At 48.8% G+C, this 18,550-nt stretch overlaps 1 protein-coding gene across 1 annotated transcript; it reads left to right on the top strand.

Annotated features, from left to right (window-relative positions):
* Positions 1-3,584: 3,584 nt before the first annotated feature.
* On the top strand, positions 3,585-18,126 carry HMGCS2 (3-hydroxy-3-methylglutaryl-CoA synthase 2). Its single transcript, XM_033151155.1, has 10 exons — positions 3,585-3,742; positions 6,475-6,932; positions 7,705-7,830; positions 9,261-9,425; positions 10,506-10,674; positions 13,434-13,604; positions 15,071-15,177; positions 16,213-16,338; positions 16,925-17,067; positions 17,820-18,126. Exons 1-9 carry the CDS (start codon positions 3,639-3,641, stop codon positions 17,029-17,031), a joined length of 1,533 nt encoding a protein of 510 aa, XP_033007046.1. The 5' UTR covers positions 3,585-3,638; the 3' UTR covers positions 17,032-17,067; positions 17,820-18,126.
* Positions 18,127-18,550: the final 424 nt, after the last annotated feature.

Here is an 18,550-nt window from a genome sequence, read left to right as displayed (position 1 = left end):
TGCCATGCTTTTGAGCCTTTCTAAGCAGCTTCCAAGCATCAAAGGAAAAGGCGAAGAGCAGTCCTCAGATCACCAAATTGGACAGAAGAGCACATTCCAGAGCATACCGTTTTCTGAGCCACACATTGCTTGGGGAGCTATGGGGAGCTTGAGTTCTTCCTGGAGCAAATCCTCCATGTCCCTCTTAGCCAGAATTGGCCTTGTAGAGGAGGGTGGCAGCAGCAGCAGTCAAAGGGGAGGGGGGGTTAACTGCTTTCCTTCCCCCAAGGGGCCAAGTGGGAGTGAGTTGATGATACAAACACTTAAATGGATATATTAATATCAGAGGCTTAAATCCTTTTTGCTAAAATAAGAAAAAGATGACTGGCATATTATTAAGAGCTGTATATAAATTACCACCACAAATTCTCTTAGAACGTACAGCTTGCTTTTTAGAGACTCTTTAATTTATATAAGCATGGATGTCTTAAGCTGTATATCTTAAATTATATCCCCCTCTCTAGCCTATGAAACGTGAGGTATTTGATTGGTTTCGAGGTTGCGCTGGGGAAGAGCAGGCCTCTTGCACCTTTGAACAGCTGTGCCTTTTTTAGTATGGAAATACAGTTATGGCCAACAGCTCACCTGTTGACACTCGGTCTCTTCCATAGTTCTTTTTACTTGTGGGTGGCTCCTGACTTTCACACCCCGGTAAGTCAGTGGCCCTATAGTCTTACTAAAGGAGCCCAGGGCAACGTAGAAAAAGCTTCCCTACTTGTCTTATATTTGCCAAAGCAAAGACGACCAGATGGGGGTAGGAACCTGGCCATGGTTTTCTCCACTACGGTGAGATATATTTCATTGTTCATTTGCGTCTACAGTGGTACCTTGGAAGTCGAACAGAATCCGTTCCGGAAGCCCATTCGACTTCCAAAATATTTGGAAACCAAGCCGCGGCTTCTGATTGGCTGCAGGAGCTTCCTGCACTCAGTCAGAAGCTGCAGAGGTTGCGTCGGACATTCAGGTTCCAAAGAACGTTTGCAAACCGGAACACTCACTTCCAGGTTTGCAGTGTTCAGGAGCCAAAATGTTCGACTTGCAAGGCATTCGGGACCCAGGGTATATACTTATAAATTGGCATATAAATATAAATATTTATGCAAATAAGTGAAAGCTTATAATATTTGGGACTTTTAAGTTTGGGGCAGACATGATACAGATTTATAGAATTATTCATGGAAGGGAGAAAGTGGGTCCAGGGCAGAGTTGCTCCCTCTTGCATAATCCTTGGCGGGGAGTGTGTGTCATCAAATGAACCTGAGAGGTGGGACCAAAGGAGGCACTTCTTCACACGGGGTGGGATGGGACAGCTGGCAATGTTTAAAGGGACACCAGCCAAACTCATAAGGTAATGGGTGGCCAGCAGTCACGATGCCCACAATATTGGAGCTCGGATGCCTCTGAAGGCTAGTTGCTGGACAACCAGAGGGAGCCCATCATTGCACTTAAGTCCAGTTTCCAGCCTTCGCAGGGGTGTCTGGATGGGCCACTGTAGGAGACGGGATGCCGGGCGAGATTAACTTTGGATCTGCTCCAGGACAGCTTCTCGTAGAGTCCTACTGAGACTGAGTCTAAAGTCCCTGCCAAACAAAGGAGCAAGGGAGCCAGATCAGAAGGATCTGAAATCAGCTGCCCTCTTGAGCAAGATCAGCCTGCTGATGCTGCAGGGGTGACGTGTGGCCACCTGACCTCTGCCCTGCAGTGTTTCCTCACCCTTGTTGCTCTGACTGGCAGCCAGCGGGTGAGAGCCCTCATTCGTGATCCTTAGCAACTTCCTCTCGTTTCTGATCCCTCAGACTCACATGCTACTCGGCCATTTCAACAATATTTATCTGTTGCCTTGACCTCTCGCCTGCATTCCTGTGTGGCCTTTGCCCTGAATTATTGCCAGGGCCTCCTCTGAAGCAGAGAGCTCCTTGTTCTCCTCCCCCTCCTCTCCCCCCCCCCCCAGCTGGGCCACTGCTTTGAAATCTGCATTCAACCAGACCCTGTTCCGTAAGTGTGTGTTAAAAGAAAACAGAGCCACCTCAGGGTGCCATCCTTGCACCAGCTCCTTTCTTGGTGCCTTCATCCTCTCCATGAAACCATCCATGGACGACCCAGGACTTGCTGGTGGAGTTGGACTTGGGTGTCTTTGGAGCCTGCAGGGGGGAGCACTCCCCGGCTTCTGCCCTCTGCTCGAGGCTCCTGGGAGCTGGAGTCCAGCCACATCCCAAGGGGCAGCTGTGCAGAGTAGCCTATTCTGCCCGCTCCCTTGGTTTGAGGGGCTCTGGACCCTAGCCAAGCCAGCAGCCTTTTAGCCGTCCACAGGCGACCATTGTCAGAGGGCACCTATATTTTTAAAGCTAGAAACAGCAGTTGAATGAAAAGGATTTTTCTTTTGCAAACATAGGCATGGCTGAAACCCCAGCATAAGCATTGCTATTGCAGAGACAGATAAAAGAAAGCACATAGTTAAACAACAGAACACATTCCCACAGGAGGCAGTGATGATCCCCAGCCAAGATGGCTTTAAAGGGGGATGGGGCGCCATCTTGGAGAGGAGGAGAGGGCTATCGATGGCTAGCAGCCACAAGGATTCTGTTCTGCCTCCCCAGCTGGAGGCAGCAAGGCTGGGAACTTGGGTTGATTAATCAACCTTTGGCCTTTTAAACTGTTGCGGGGTGGGGGTGGGGAGACTTGTTTTTTATTATTATTTTATTTATTTTCGTGGTTCTCTCTTGAAGGGCGGTATAGTAATTTAAGAAATAAAAGCCACAGGAGAGAAAGAGCTCTTGCTATGTGCATTTGTTCAGCCACAGTGAGAACAAGATGCTGGACCAGCTGGGCCATTGGCCTGATCCTTCTGCCAGCCTTTGCTTATGTTCTTAAATCATGTGAGGGGCTGGCAGAGGAGACTTTTGTTAACCCTTTCCTCCCTGGCATTTTCTTCATCTAAATACAGTGGTACCTCAGGTTACAGACGCTTCAGGTTGCAGACTCCGCTAACCCAGAAATAACGCTCCACGTTAAGAACTTTGCTTCAGGATAAGAACAGAAATCGTGCTGTGACGGGACAGCGGCAGCAGGAGGCCCCATTAGCTAAAGTGGTGCTTCAGGTTAAGAACAGTTTCAGGCTAAGAACGGACCTCCGGAACGAATTAAGTTCTTAACCCAAGTTACCGCTGTACCTCTGCCTTAGTGCTATTTGGCTGGCTGGCAGAAACAGCGTATAGAAAGTGAGCATTTTGTCTCTTGCAGAGGGTTAGAGCTCCACGGTGGAAAGGGACAGGATGAAGCGGAAGGGGTCTTCCTTGGGATGGGAACCCTTGAGGGTAGCAAGGCTCAGGGCTTAGAGATGACTGGGGTCTTCAAAGTAAGGAATCCCCAGGACTAACCCTGCAAAAAAAGGTGTTCAGGCCTGTTAGATCTGTCAATGTGCTATGACCTTTAGTTGGGAAATAGTGAAGTACATCCCACTGGCTTCTTTGATAAGTGTGGGGAGGGACTTAGTTGGGCTTTGCCGTGGGGGCTCAGGGAATCTCTTTAAAAGCCAGTGGGGTTTGCAAGGAATTCACTCCCCAGCTTAGCTTGACTCTCCAGCCAGCCAGCCTGTGAAAATGTTCCGGCTTTTCAGCAACACAAAGCGCTGCTGGCAGATGAAACGGACATTGCAAAGGCCCCCTGGGCGAGTCCATTTACCATCAATGGTGCAGCAAAACAGGTAAGGGGGCCGAAGGGGGAGAGGGGGCAGCCTTGACAGCCTCAGTCTGTGTAAACAGGACATTTCACACAAGTTTTAAAAATATATACATGATCTGCCTAGAACGCTTTGACAAAATAATGATGCTCTAAGGAATGCAGGAGTTAACAAAGGGCAGCAGGTTTACATTTTCTCTAGACTCACCTGCATCCTACTTGAAAATGGAAAACAGGCCATTCTGAAAAATCCTTTTCTGTAAAACAACCACACCAGTTCTTTTTTATTTTCTTTGTATGTCACACCTTCCAAAACAATTACCACCAGTTCCTTTCCAACTTTTGGGAGAGCATTTGTGGATTTTCATACCTGGAGGCTGCCAGGACAAAGGAACCAATAGCTCAAGGGGAGCCTGAGGGATTTGGACCATTTCAGTGCAAGTGCAGCCACATTTTTCCAGGCTATGTTCCATATGAATGCCAAGCCCCAAAGCAGTTTCGTCCCCACTGGGCAGCATTCATCTCCCAAGGATGGGCATGAAGCTCCCAGACAGCAGCACTTCACTCTAGTGATGCCTTAACCACAGGAGGAGGGTACCACATCTCCAAATGCACGTGAAAAGTACTCATGAAAATCTTTCTACATGACAAAAAGAGGAATATTGATTCCTGGCTGCATTTCCCATATTCTAGCTGCACCAATAGCCTGTATCCAGCAAACATTTTCACAGAAGTGTTTTGCAGGCAGAATCCACAAGTAGGAGGCAAAGTTCCTACTGCTTCTGCTCAGAGATCCTGACTGCAGAATCCATAGATGGACTTGGGCTTCCTTCAAAACATTGTGATCCTGTATTCCTTCCTGCACACAAATCCCATAAGGGAGGAAACATTGTACATCCAACCTGACCTTAGACCAGGCACTGAGTAATGGGGGAAAGTGGATTGACAAAGTGGAGCCACTAGCAGAGGAACTGGAGAACATGTTTGTTTGCTTGCTTGCTTGCTTGTTTGACCGATCATTAAAATTTATTATGCCCTCCTTTTCTTTATAAAATAAACCCAAATTAGCTACCAAAAAAGTTCAAAAAATTAATAAAACACATTAAAACCTGGACAAATTGCTTAGATCAGTTTCCTATGATAAAACCAAGAGCAGGATAAACCAATCTGGCACAAAAACGGGGGCAGATCTTTTAAAATATGAATTGAGAGTGGGTTTTGTTAAAAGGGCAAGAATACAAATCTGGTTTGAAAAAATACATTTGCCCTTTGGACCTGAACTGGAGCTGTGTGCAGAAATGTTGACCTTGCATCAGCTTAATCAAAGGCCTTTCAATTACACATTAACCTCCTGATAAGCGTCAGTGTGCAGGGTGAGATTATAACACAGGAATCTCTTGATTTTAGGGTTAGGATGTGGGATGGTAAGGAGGTCCATGAGGGGGCAAAGGAACCAAAAATGTTTACCAGAAGGCACCCGGGTCCAAGTTGCTGCAAAGGTGACAATCTTAAGGGGCATCACAGCTCAAGCCAAGGTGCAAAGCCGTTACTCAAAGGGGTGGCGGGGGGTGGCAGAAGGTCACATCTCTTCTCATTTTTTAAAATCTTAAAATATTTCTGGAAAAAACCAGAAACAACAGCAAAAAAAATTGCACAATGCACTCGTTACAGAAAGAAGAATGATAGCCAGTGTGGTGCAGCGGTTAGACCGTTGGACTAGGGCCTGAGAGATCAGGGTTCAAATCCCAACCACTGGGTGACCTTAGGCCAGTCACTCTCAACCCAGGTCACCTCTCAAGGTTGTTGTGCTAATAAAATGGGCGGGGAAAGAACCATCTGCAGCACCTTGAGCTCCTTGGAGGAAAAGTGGGATGTACATAATAAAAACAGTAGCAGCAAGAAAGCAGGAACTAAAACAACACAGAAGCAAAAAGCAGAGATTCCTCTTCTCAGGACTTCTCAAAGGTTTTTACCAGCCTCTGGAAAGACAGCTATAAGAGCTTTTCTCAGAAGAACGGTACAATAAAACATAAAAATAGAAATGCAGGACGTTTCAAAGAATGATGAACAAATTTAACCAAAATGTTTTGAGCTGGTGTCAAAATTTCACAGCAAAAAGAGTTCCAGACCTGGCTGTCGCCATGGAGAGCAGGATGTTAGTGGCTCTCCATAGCACTGGTTTTCAGAGGGTGTGGCAGGAGAGGAGGGAAAGGGAGACCAGAAGATGGAAGAACAATCCATTTTGGGAATGAGCCACATTCTTACGTAGCTGCATTGTTTTATGTTTTCTGGATGCCCCATGATCATATGATGAAATAATTGTGCTCTGTGTTAGAAATCAAATACTGCTAGCAGTTGTTTCTTTTTGTTTTCCAATGCTTTTCTTTCTTATCAATTAAAAAAAATGGTGTTGATTGAGCAAATTTTTATTCTGAAAGTGTGGCCCAGAGAAAAAAAGTTTGAGAAGCACTGCTTACTAGCATGCAATTGTAAGCAGAGCTAGGGAGGGGGCTCAGTCGGAAGGAGATGCACTACTCGGGGCCCAGGATTTAAATCCGACCTCCTGGCCAATGATCCCTTTGGAACCTCTGCGGAGAGGTCAATGCAGCTGCTTTGTGATGATCTACCGTGGAGACAGTTCTGCGGAAAGCAATGCCATGGGGAAATCTGTTTGGTTACATGCATCTTGTCTGAGCAGCCAGAGTTCCTCTTCCTTTATAAACTGTAAGGAAACTCTTCTCTCTGCTTGCCTTGCAGTTTCTCCAAAGGCTCTGTGCATCACCAGGCAAATCCCTCCTCCTCCTGGCCCAATGATGTGGGCATCCTTGCTCTGGAGGTGTATTTCCCTTCCCAGTATGTGGACCAGGTTGAGCTGGAGAAGTATGATGGGGTGGAGGCTGGGAAATACACCGTGGGCCTGGGGCAGAAGCAGATGGGCTTCTGTGCAGCCCACGAGGACATCAACTCCTTGTGCCTGACAGTCGTGCAGCGTCTGGTAGAGCGAAGCCGCCTGCCCTGGGAGTCCATCGGCCGACTAGAGGTTGGCACAGAGACCATCATTGACAAATCCAAAGCTGTCAAGACAGTTCTGATGCAGCTCTTTGAAGATTCAGGAAACACAGATGTTGAAGGCATCGACACCACCAATGCCTGCTATGGGGGAACAGCCTCCCTCTTCAACGCAGCTGACTGGATTGAGTCCAGCTCCTGGGATGGTAAGTGATGGTGGTCTCAGACCCCCACCTGGAAGGTGTCGTCTCCAAAAACAAGCATCCAGGCATGTCCACAGGGCCGACTTGGCCCAGTCATATATCCTTCCATGCCTGCCTACAGGCATCCCACTCTCCACCCCATCTCTGAGTCATGGATGCGAGGCACAGCCGCTCTCAGAATAGCAGGTGGCGTTGAAGCCTCGGGGCCACAAACACTTGCCTGAGGTCTCAGACCAGGAGACAGTTTGGAAATGTTTAAGAGCTGGACTCTGTGGGAATCACCCTCAAATTGCCCTCCTTTGGAATTTTCAGAAGTTGCTGTGAGTGAAACATTTTGTGACGTTTCCTGGCTCCACTCAGCAAATGATGCTTCCTATTCCTGGAGCTTTTTGTAGAGAAGCCTAATGGTCCCCAGGCTCGCACCCCTGGGAGGTCACTTTGGTGCTGCTAATGCCTTCCGTCCCAGAGGCAGGCGGAAGACTGCATCAGCACATGTCCAGCCTGCCGTTCTTTTGCTTCTCCTTAACTACTTCTCTTGGCTCGCTACTGTCAGTTATACTGCAAGCAGGTGGGGGGAGGGGTTTGGCTTTTTTCCTGCTCTGACTGTGTGAAGTGCCAGACAGACAGACAGAGATTCAGAACTCGCTGTCACTATATTGCAGCTCACACCTGCAGGTGAAACACTGATACGTTTTTATGACGCAGAGCAGGAAGAGCTTTTTCCGCCTTCCTCGTCACTGGCCCTGACACTTTGGTGATGCTCTTCCCATGCCAGGACGCTATGCCTTGGTGGTTTGTGGCGATATTGCCGTTTATGCCACCGGGAATGCACGGCCAACAGGTGGTGCCGGAGCCGTGGCTATGCTGGTCGGACCAGATGCCCCCCTGGCTTTAGAGAGAGGTGAGTATCCAAATGTGGCCATGTCCAAAAAGGTTGCTTTGCATAGCGAGGGATTTCACCCATAAACCGACCAGCCTTCCATTAGATTTTTCTGCATTGGCTTAAGCGGGTGCCGTGGTCACAGGTGAAACCATGCCATTAAAATAAAAATAAAAAGGGAGGACGGGATGGGGGGGGCGTGCAACACCCCCCTTCTGCTACAAGAGGGCAGACTAGGTGGCCAACACATTCACACTGCCTGTGTCCCAACAGGCCCACTGCACGTGGGCATAGCCAGAGGGGTGCAAGGGGGGCAGCTGCCCCCCAACCAAGAAAATAAATAAAAATGCTTAACTAACTGACCAGTTGCATCACAGATAACTGGGTTCTTCCCCCCTAACATAAAGCCTGCCCCCCTCGAACTTAAATGCTGACTACATCCATGCAGCACAGAAGAAGTGGGGCGTGACGTCCGATCTGTGGATTTGCTTGAGTGCAAATGTAGAAGAGAGCAGGGCAGTCAAAGGAGGACTTCTGCCAGGCTTCATAAGCCCCTCTAGGCAAACAGATTCAACCTGCATGAACGAGTCCATTGTGGTGTGCTGGGCTGGAGATCCACGGAGCTCTTGCTGGTGGGAAAGCAGCACATCTCGGCCAAAATAGTCAAATGCATCCTCTCTCTCACAGTTTTCAGGAATTCATGTGGAAAGTGGCAAATGAGGGAGGGGCTGATTCTCCTTTTCTGCACCCGGAGGGGGGGGGCAGGCCGGCTTTCCAGGGAGGAGAATAGGCCCTTTATGCCTGAAGTATGCTTAGTGGTAGCTCTTAGAGTAGCTGCCAAAGATTCAGGGCTTCCCAAGTTAAAAAAAGAAAAAAGAAAAGAGAGAGAGAGAGAGAGAGAGAGAGAGAGAGAGAGAGAGAGAGAGAGAGAGAGAGGTTTCTTTTATTTTGGACATAGGCGCCAGTGTCTGGGCAACACTAGTGTTGGCTCAGGGTAGAATTTTGCTTTAGCATCTTTTGCACTCCCCCAGTAGATTCTCTCTCTCCTTAGAGTCACACACTTTTGCATCTTTGCTCCTAGACAAGGTGATGTCACCTGGGAGAAAGATGCATAGCTTGGAAGCATAAACCAAGTGTGTCAACCAGAAAATGTACCAGTCACACTAAGAAAAAGTTATTAGGGGTATCTGTGGGTTTTACCTCAAGTGCAATTGTTAATAACTGGAGGATTATTCCTTTTGTTGCCATTGCTAATACTGGGATGTCATACAATAGTCGAGTTGGAAGGTACACCCAGGAATCATCTAGTCCAACCCTCTGCAATGCAGGAATCTCACCATGTGGTCTCCCATCCAATCTGGAGCCATGCCAGACCCTGCTTAGCTTTGCAAATGTGCTAGCAGAGTTATTGCTGCACCACGCAAGCTCACCTGTGACTTTTTCCTGCCAAGGTCTTCGTGGGACCCACATGGAACATGTCTATGACTTCTATAAGCCGGACTTGGCTTCAGAGTATCCTGTGGTGGATGGGCAGCTCTCCATCCAGTGCTACTTTCGAGCCTTGGATCGCTGCTATGCCACATACCGCAAGAAGATTGAGAGCCAGTGGCAGAAAGGTCAGTGTGGCTGGGAGAACGGTCAGCCGCGCCTTCCTTCCCGGCTGTGGGTGCACCAGAGCATGAATGTGCACATGGACCACACAGATCTCAATCGTCCATGCGTGCTTCCTCGTATATTCATTTGCACCCGACTGCTTTCAGTGGAACCTGGTCCAGAAGGGCTTTGCTGGCTGGGGAGGAGCTGCTCCGCTGAGATCGCTGTTGCTTACCAGAAGCGGGAGGGGGCCATGCGGCAAGGAGGTCGGTGTGCCTCAAATGCACTGGTAAAGCCCTCATGCTGGTCCTGCCAGGGTGCTTGCACCATGCCAACCTCCCAGCCTCCCTCTCAGTGAGCCAACAGCCAGGATGCTGAGGGAGAAACCCGCCCCCCCCCGGTGGAGGGCCCCCTCTTGACTCCCTCTTTCCTGTCCACACGAGTGGTTGTCCCCCACCCTCCCTGAGCTCCAGAAACCTAAGGTCCACTGTGAGTCTTCCACTGAACATGAACATGCACAAAAGAGTCGGTTGGGGGGGGGAGCTGTGTGTCACACCTAGTGTTCCCCCACAGCCACTGAGGAATACTTTGCCCACAGAAGTAGGGGGTGAGGGGATAGGTGGTTGTGGCCCCCAGGAAAACACCCCCCTCTCTTAAAAAAAACCCAAAGCAAAAGGTCCCCAGAACATCCAAAAATGCTTCTGTACCTCCACAGTTGGGTAATTTGCAATTTGATTATGGTGATAATTTATTAAATGTGTATTCTGCCTTTCATCCAAAAAATGAATAATCTCAGGGTGGTTCACATAACACCCCCCCCATTTTATGTTTGATTACCTAACCCCCCCTCCACATTATCAGCAGATCAGGGGAATCCTAACTGAAGTTGGGGGTGGGAGTGTGTGGGTTGGCACTGGGAGGATCATGTGAACACTATGAAAAGCAGGCACCTGTGCTAGCTATTTTTTGGGGTGGGTGGGTGACATCTTGCATGCTGGGGCTGGGCAGGTGGTGTGTCTCCATTGCACGTCTCGTTTCCTGGGTGCAGTTGCGGGGGGGGGGGGGCTCCATCTCTCTGACACTTTCTTCTACCCCCGAGGCAGCTGGGATCCCCAAGCAGTGCACCCTCGAAGACTTCCAGTTCATGATCTTCCACACACCTTTCTGCAAGCTGGTGCAGAAGTCTCTGGCGCGGGTGTTGCTGAACGACTTCCTGGCCTCCCGCAACCCTGATGTTGAGAGTGGCGTCTACAAGGGGCTGAAGGACTTCAGGTCAGTGGAGACTCTGAGGGTCCAGGAAGGAGAAAGGGCCGGAGGAAGAACAGGGAAGGAGTCACAAGCAGTAGGGCAGCTTTCCCCAACCTGATGCCCCCCAGATGCTCATCGACTGTGACTATCGGCTGCCCTGGCTGGAGCCAAGGAGAGCTGTAACCTGACACATGGGGGGGGCAGCAAGTTGGGAAGGCTCCTTAGTGGGAGGGGAGTATGTTGGAATCTACAGAGTGGTAAATATTTTTCTAACAGCAGCATGCAAAAGAGTGTAGCTTCCTTTATTAGGGGCTTTGTATGGGCAAGTTCTAAAGACATCACCCAAGAACTGGAGAAGGTAGTGGGACAGGGGGCAAGCTTGTTCTTAGAAGTTCTTCAGGACAGGGATGGGCAGAAGATGGATCTAGATCTAGTAGATCCCTGAATGATCTACAATGGACTAGGTAAAGGTAAAGGTAAAGGGACCTCGACCATTAGGTCCAGTCGCGAATGACTCTGGGGTTGCAGCGCTCATCTCGCGTTAATGGCAGAGGGAGCCAGCATACAGCTTCCGGGTCATGTGGCCAGCATGACTAAGTGGCTTCTGGCGAACCAGAGCAGCGCATGGAAACGCTGTTTACCTTCCCACTGGACCGGTCCCTATTTATCTACTTGCACTTTTGATGCGCTTTTGAACTGCTAGGTGGGCAGCCCCTCTTCCCATTAAAATCAGGCGATTAGGGTTTCTTATCTGAAGTAACTCAGATGTACTTGCGTATGCAGGTCGCATGGTAGATCAATGGCTCTGTCCTCTGAGAGAGGGCTTGGTGTCTGGATCTGGTCTCCCCTGCCTCTCCCCCCCCCCTCCTCTCCCCCGTTTTTTGCACCTGCCTCTGGTTGTCTGACCTTGCGCTTCCTCCAGGAAAACAAAGTAGACCTTGCAAGTCCTCTGCTCACACCTCCCTTGGGACTGGCCTTCTTTTCTTTTAGTGATGATAACCCTTCGCTCTCATCCCTGACTTGAAATTCACCTCAAGTTCCCTTATCTCCATTAGCTTGCATTCACCCATTGTCAAACTCGCCTGCCAGCTGCTGGGGCAGAGTCTTCTCTTTTGCTGACTCTTCCCATGCGAAGCCTTTAGTAGTGCACATATTACAACCCTCAACTTCCTTCATATTTGCCAATAGACAAATTTATATTCTTTGGGAAAGCTTATTTATCTGTTTTATTTGTTGAGATATTTATAAATTACTTTTCTCAAAGATTGAAAACAGGGAACAAAAGGCAAAACTCAATATTAATAATTAATCCTGTAAACCTAACAATTAACCTGAGCAAGCCTCTGAAACAACTGAAAGTCAAGTGATTTTAAAGAAATGCTTTATGTATTTTATGCAGTGAGGTCCTTCTCAGCAAAGCACTTTGAGCCTGATTCGGGGGGGGGGGGGGGCAAGAAAGGCTTCTGCCTCCAGCAAGGCTAGGAGGAGAACTCCATAAAATGTTTATTTCTCTGCCAGCTTTGAATTTAGCTGAACTTGCCACCTCTACCTCTATGGAGAAAGTTTTAGGCTCTTTTAAAATGTTAATTTATTAAAATGTGCTTATGGAAATTAAGCCGAGCAGAGAAAGCTCAGTGCACCCCCATGCCTCTGTGTATGAGAGCACACTCCCTGGCGGTCTCTGGTTGCCAGACGTCTCCGTTTCCCGGGGACAGTCCCCGGATTTACAAATGTGTCCCCAGACAAAATCCATCCCCAGAATGGCCCCGGGTTTCATTTAATGTCCCCGGATTTATATTTTAAGTGTTGTAGATTTATTAGTAGGGACTGAATGTTGCGTGATTGGTTCAACAGCACAAGACACATCATATGGGGACTTCTGGCAAGGCAACATGGCGGGCGCCACGGCAGCGAGCAGCTCCTGAAGCCAGCCAGAGCCAACTGCGCTACCAGGCTGGCTCCGGGCTGCTGAGGCTGCCGCTGCCACCGCCAAGGGGGAACCACTGACACACACACACCCCCATGACGCGAATCGAGCTGGGAGCGAGAGCGCCCAGCCACCCGGCCGACTACCCAGCGGTGCTCCGGGGCCAGTAAAAACCCCGGAGTCAATGCAGGGAGAGGGAGGAGAGGAGAAGGAGAAGGAAGAGAGAGGAAGAGGAAGGAGAAAAAAAGAGGGGAGCCCTGACCTTGCTGCACCGCTGCCGCTGAGGAAGGGAGGTAGGAGAGCACCGGGAGGGCAAGGACATGTGGCCGAGCCCAGGCCCGACCCACCTCCACAGCGGCTAGCGCTCCAAGAGAGCAGGCCAGGGCCCAGAGGAGACCACAGAAGAGAAGATATTACTTCTTCTGTTATGTATTGAAGTTCTCACCCTAGGCCAGTAGGGGTGTTGTGTATATAGTTTCACTCTGCCTACCATGGCTGCAGTTCTCACTCAGGTCCGCGCATGCAAATGAAGGATTGAGATTGCCGCTCATGGATTGGGTAGCGAGAGAGAGAGTCGTTACTGTTGCATGTTACTGAGTACTAAGCAGGCTGCTGAGCCCTTCAGTTCAGTTCTGTTCCAGCCTGAGAAAAAAGAGAGCTGCTTGAAAATCACTGTGTTGTCTGCTATGTTCACCCACTATTTAATATCTTCTTTTTAAATATTTTAATAACTTTTTTCCTCTTCAAAAACAAAAAATGTCCCCAGATTCTTTGAAAAAAATCTGTTAACCCCCCCCCCCCCGAAAAGGGTATTCCACAGTTGGGGCCAGGACTGACTGCCCACCTTCCCTTTTAGTAACGTGAAGTTGGAAGAAACCTACACCAGCAAGGAGGTGGACAGAGCTTTCCAGAAGGCCAGCCAGGAGCTGTTCCGCCAGAAGACGCAGCCCTCTCTCTTCCTCTCTGCTCGCAATGGAAACATGTACACTCCCTCAGTGTATGGCTGCCTCGCATCTCTCCTGGCCCAGTAAGTCACCCATTCTCTTTCCTTCCATGCCTCCCCTGCCTGCTCTTTCCAACAATGGATTCTTCCCACTCCAAATCCAGGGCAGGTGGGCAGGTGAAGAGGACACAGAAATGGCAAAAATAGTTGTGGTCCATAACATTTGGCCAGAAGGCAAGGGCTGCAAACACACCATGCATTTATTTAAAGCGCATTTCTCTGCACAGAGACTCTTGGGAGCTGTATTTCACTCCTTGCAAAGTACAATTCCCAGGATCCTTGGTGTGTGTGCAGCCATGATTCCCTGATGATTAAAAACCCTCTTAGCCAAGGTGCAGTGATTAATTCTGCTAAATAGGGGCTGAAGTTGTTGCCCCCACCTCCTTACAGCCATACTTTTATATTAACATACCCATGAATATGTTTCCTGTTTCTGCTCATTATATTTTGGGGGTTTTGTATAGTACGGCATTTGTTGGTTTTTAACCTGTGACAGTGGCTAGCTGCCTTTTGAGCTTTCAAGCAGAAAGTTGCATTTTAAAACTTTAAACCTGGGGCGGCTCATCTGCAGCTAAGATCTGCCAGCCTTGCTCTGGGCTGCTTTTGGCCTGGGCAGGGAGAGGAGACTGTGGCTGTGTAGAAATCTCTGACAGTAGCGCCAAGGAGCAACGGATGTTGCTGACCCCCTGCTACCGCCTTGACATCTTGCCCGTCTGCTGTACACTGCAACACAACCTTCCAAAACATGTTTCAGTCACGTCCTCTGTCACACTATCCCTGCCATTCCCCGCAAACCAGGATGAGCCAGGAAGGTTGCCTCAAGGCAACCTGTTTATTTGAACATTCATCCTGATTTGTTTGCAGGGTTATACAACGTTGCATCAAGTAATTGTTAGTCCACACTTCTCTGTGCATTTTCTCATCACTTGCCTTATCACAAATACAGTGCTACCTCGGGTTACGAACTTAATTTGTTCCGGAGGTCCGTTCTTAATCTGAAACTGTTCTTAACCTGAGAACTACTTTAGCTAATGGGGCCTCCCGCTGCTGCCACTGCGCGATTTCTGTTCTCATCCTGAAGTAAAGTTTTTAACCTGAGGTGCTATTTCTGGGTTAGTGGAGTCTGTAACTTGAAGCGCCTGTAACCCGAGGTACCACTGTAGGCCTGTTTGGGTGTGTGGAGTGTGTGTGTGTGTGTGTGTGTGTGTGTGTGTGGAATGGGCTTGTTGTGGAAGAACACTAAATCAGCTTGAATTGTGGCAGCTGAATTTGCAAGTATGTGATTGCATCTCACTCCAAAACTGCAACCATCTGGAAAAGTCTTCGTGAGGTAATGATTTTTGCAGGGGCATCAATGTCTCTAAGGTGCTACTGGAGGGAATTTTTTTATTTTTTATTTTGTTTTGCCCTTGCCTGGTGTGATTTCTGGGGAAGAAAGGAAACTTGCCCTTTCTTTTCCTTTCTGACATTTCTGGTCTCAATCCCTGCAGGTACTCTGCCCAGCAGCTGGCTGGCTCCAGAATTGGGGTCTTCTCCTATGGCTCAGGACTGGCAGCCAGCATGTTCTCCCTGAAGGTGACCCAGAATTCTGCTCCAGGTGAGTCCCTTCTTGATGTAGAGCTCCCTTTCCTCTTCTCAAACTTTTTCAACTCCTGGAGGATCCTGAGTTTGTGCTGCCTGCAAAAGTTGCTTGAGCTCTACATTGCTGGGGCGCTGGAGGAATTAAAATGCTGGTGCCCAGTGCTCCTTTGAACCCTGGGGGAGGGAAAATATTAGAGGAGCCCGGACCCCAGAACAGTCTCGTGTCTGCATTGGTGGGCCCTGCTGGGCTCCTGGGGTTTGGCCAATGGTGCCCAGTGCTGAAGCTGCATGGGGCCATTCCTCTTACACCCAGAAGCTCTTCTTGCAGCCTCACAAATGCACATTTCACAGTTTTTTTGGCTCATTTCTGTGGGAATGTATGGGGGAGGGTATATATTATTTATAATATCCTCTCCCTACTTGTCTTCACAAGTTTAACAAAATTAGCAGAGTTGACATTCCCTTATAAATACACGCGCAGCAGATAGATTGCGCAGACTCGTTAAAGTCTTTGTAAATATTCCCTGGTCTTTCTCCAATCAGTCCCTCCTAAAATAAGACACTGCACAGTCTTATTTAAAGTATAAAAAAAGAGTTTACTTGCAGTCATCAATTGTTCAACAGTAAGATCCCAGTAAAAGGCAGACTTAAACAGATTGGAACATAATGTAAATAGGGTAACAATCTCCTTGTGGAGAAAGCCCCCTTTTACCAAGGGTGCATCTTAGTAGAGCTGTTGTTAAGATGGCATCGCTAGAGAGAGAAGAAGAGAGAAGACAAAATGGACGCCAGCCTGTCGTGCTGGTTTCTGCTTCTGCTGGACAGGCCACGCCCCATAGCAAGTTACACTTCAATGTTGTGTTTGGCTGCACTGGATTCTTACATCCCACAATTTCTGCACAGTAACTAACCAGGCCAGTTAATTCATAATTTGCCCCCAAATCATTGCCTTGTTGGGGAAATGTTACTACACCCATGACATGTGGGGTTGCTGGGGTTCCTGAAAGCAGCAGGATTTCTCATGGGGAGCTGTGTGCCCTCTCTCTTCCAGGCTCCCCTCTGGAAAAACTAGTATCCAGTCTTTCAGATCTGGAGACTCGGCTGGATTCCCGGAAATGTGTCCCCCCAGAGAAGTTTTCTGAGATCATGAAACTCAGAGAGGACACTCATCACTTGGGTGAGCATGCGAGAAGCTTTAGCTGTGCACCAGGGTGCCATAAGCTTTGCCTTAGGACCTGGAAAGACATTGTCACAAGGTGAATTGGCTTTGGCAGGAAAGGTGTGAAGGGAGAAATCTGGACTCCAGTTGCTTGCTTAGTAATGTCTCCTGCAAAAACCACTTGAGCTCTGCATTTCTGGTGAGAGCGTTTTCAAAGATGTTCATTAAGTTACATTTCTTTATGGGGAGTGGGAAATCTGAAATCACATTCAGCTCTTGGAAATGCAGTTAGAAAAGCAGCCCCAAGGCACCCTCTTGGGCGAAAGGGCTCTTCTTTCTCTGGAGTTTCTAAAGGCACTTCAACACAGCACAGATTTGCCATTGCTCTGGGGAATAAATGGGTCTCTCTCCAGGAGGTTTGAAAGGGAGCAAGAGTTTTCTAAAGCAGCTATCTCCTGAAGACCTAAGCCACCTCCGATCATAAAGGAAGGAAGAGCCAGTGTTCACAGCTGGTCTTGTGGGTGACACCCCCCCCCCCACCATCATATTGTCCTGGTCCCTCCCTCTGCCTTCCTACCCCCCTTCTTGCTTGGTCTTTCTGCAGTGGGCCACACCCCGCACGGGTCCAAGGATGACCTCTTCCCAGGAACCTGGTACATAGAACAAGTGGATGACAAGAACCGCAGGAAGTATGTCCGGAGACCAGTCTAGGGGAGAGCAGAACGGCCAGGAGCAGGGATTTTCCTGGTAAGTCAAAATCTTGGGCTCTAAAAAGCAGTCACTGAAGGGAAACCGGTTGATGTGGGCTGAGTTGTCATGTGGGAAAGTCCAGAGAAGGCAGCTCAGCTTTTGGTGAGGGAAGTAAATGCTCTTCTGGCCGCAGGCTCTTCCCCTCCAATCCGCCTTCTCCAACCCATCTCCCCCTAGGACTTCTCTCAGGGCTGAGAAAGCACAGGCAGAAATATCAAGAGGCAGCTTGGCCAGCTCTTGCCTGAATTGTTTGGCACTTCGCTTTTATAGTCCTGCTCTCTCCCTGACACAAAGCAGCTTCCATGAACCAGCAGACTCACGGAAACTGAACAATATGGTCGTGTGAGAAAAAGAGAAAGGGAAAGGAAGTTTCAAAATGGTTTCTGGCAGAAGGGGGAGGGAAATGTTGCAGCACAAGAAAGGCTAAGAGGTTCCCCCCAAACCTTTCACCATTTCCCAGAGCCCCATTTTGAGCTGAAAATGTGTTAAAGTTTTACGTCAACATGCTTCATGATATGAAGAGGGAACTGGTGGTCTCAGGCTCCAGGCAGCTGCCTTGGTCTCTTCTGTGACTCAGAATAGCGCCCTGGGCATAGCTAGCGTCTTCCAAGGCAAGTAGCCAAAGTCGGTGTCACTTTATGACTTGGTTGTCCCCTTAGTGGACCTGAAAGGGGACTGCAGCAGCCCCTCTTTCCCACCTGGAAGAGCCAGCTAGTTTGACCACACCTCCCTTCTCTTTGCCCCTACAGTCTCAGCCTTATGGAAGGAGGCCAGGCGAATGACTTCACCATCCGAAAGCATAGCAAGTCGACCTATGCCTGCACTTCTCAAGACAACTGCTCTGGCGGGGGGGGGGGGGGCGTCCCTCTTGCACAGCACTGTGTCTTATCCATGCTTGTTAAGGGAGAACGGCCTCATCTCTGCCTCTGCTCTCCCCCCCCCCCCGGTTTACTTTGCTTGGAGGCACCTGCTTCTCCCTGTTGGCACTTTTTTGGACAATAGATCTTGTTAGTGTAAGAAAGATTTGTTAAAGTATATAAAGTATTTTAACACAGAGGGCGAGGGATATTTTTATTTGGGAAAGGGGATGATTTTTGTGACTTCCATCAAGAGAGATCCTGGCACATGCAGAAATTTTACAACTACGGTATTTTCTTAGTTTTCTAAATAAGATTTGATTTTTTTGTACTGTTCTGGAGCATTTGCAGAGGCTGATGAAGAATAATTCCCAACTTTGGAAATGTGATTGGATAGCTCAGTTGGTTAGTGTGTGGTGCTGACAGCGCCAAGGTTGCAGGTTTGATCCCCGTATGGGGCAGCTGCCTATTCTTGCATTGCAGGGGGTTGGATGACCCTCAGTGTCCCTTCCAACTCTATGATTCCATGATAAATCCCTGTGATAAAAAATTATGCCAACCACAGGAGGTAGCTCTTCTGCAGCCAGCCAGCCTCAGTGCTCTGCTCTGTGGTCTTCTCATCT

This window comes from Lacerta agilis, chromosome 6 (genome assembly GCF_009819535.1).
Source record: "Lacerta agilis isolate rLacAgi1 chromosome 6, rLacAgi1.pri, whole genome shotgun sequence".
Lineage (NCBI taxonomy): Eukaryota > Metazoa > Chordata > Lepidosauria > Squamata > Lacertidae > Lacerta > Lacerta agilis.
The sequence above is the reverse complement of the archived record's forward strand: the minus strand, read 5'-3'. Positions and strand labels throughout refer to the sequence as shown.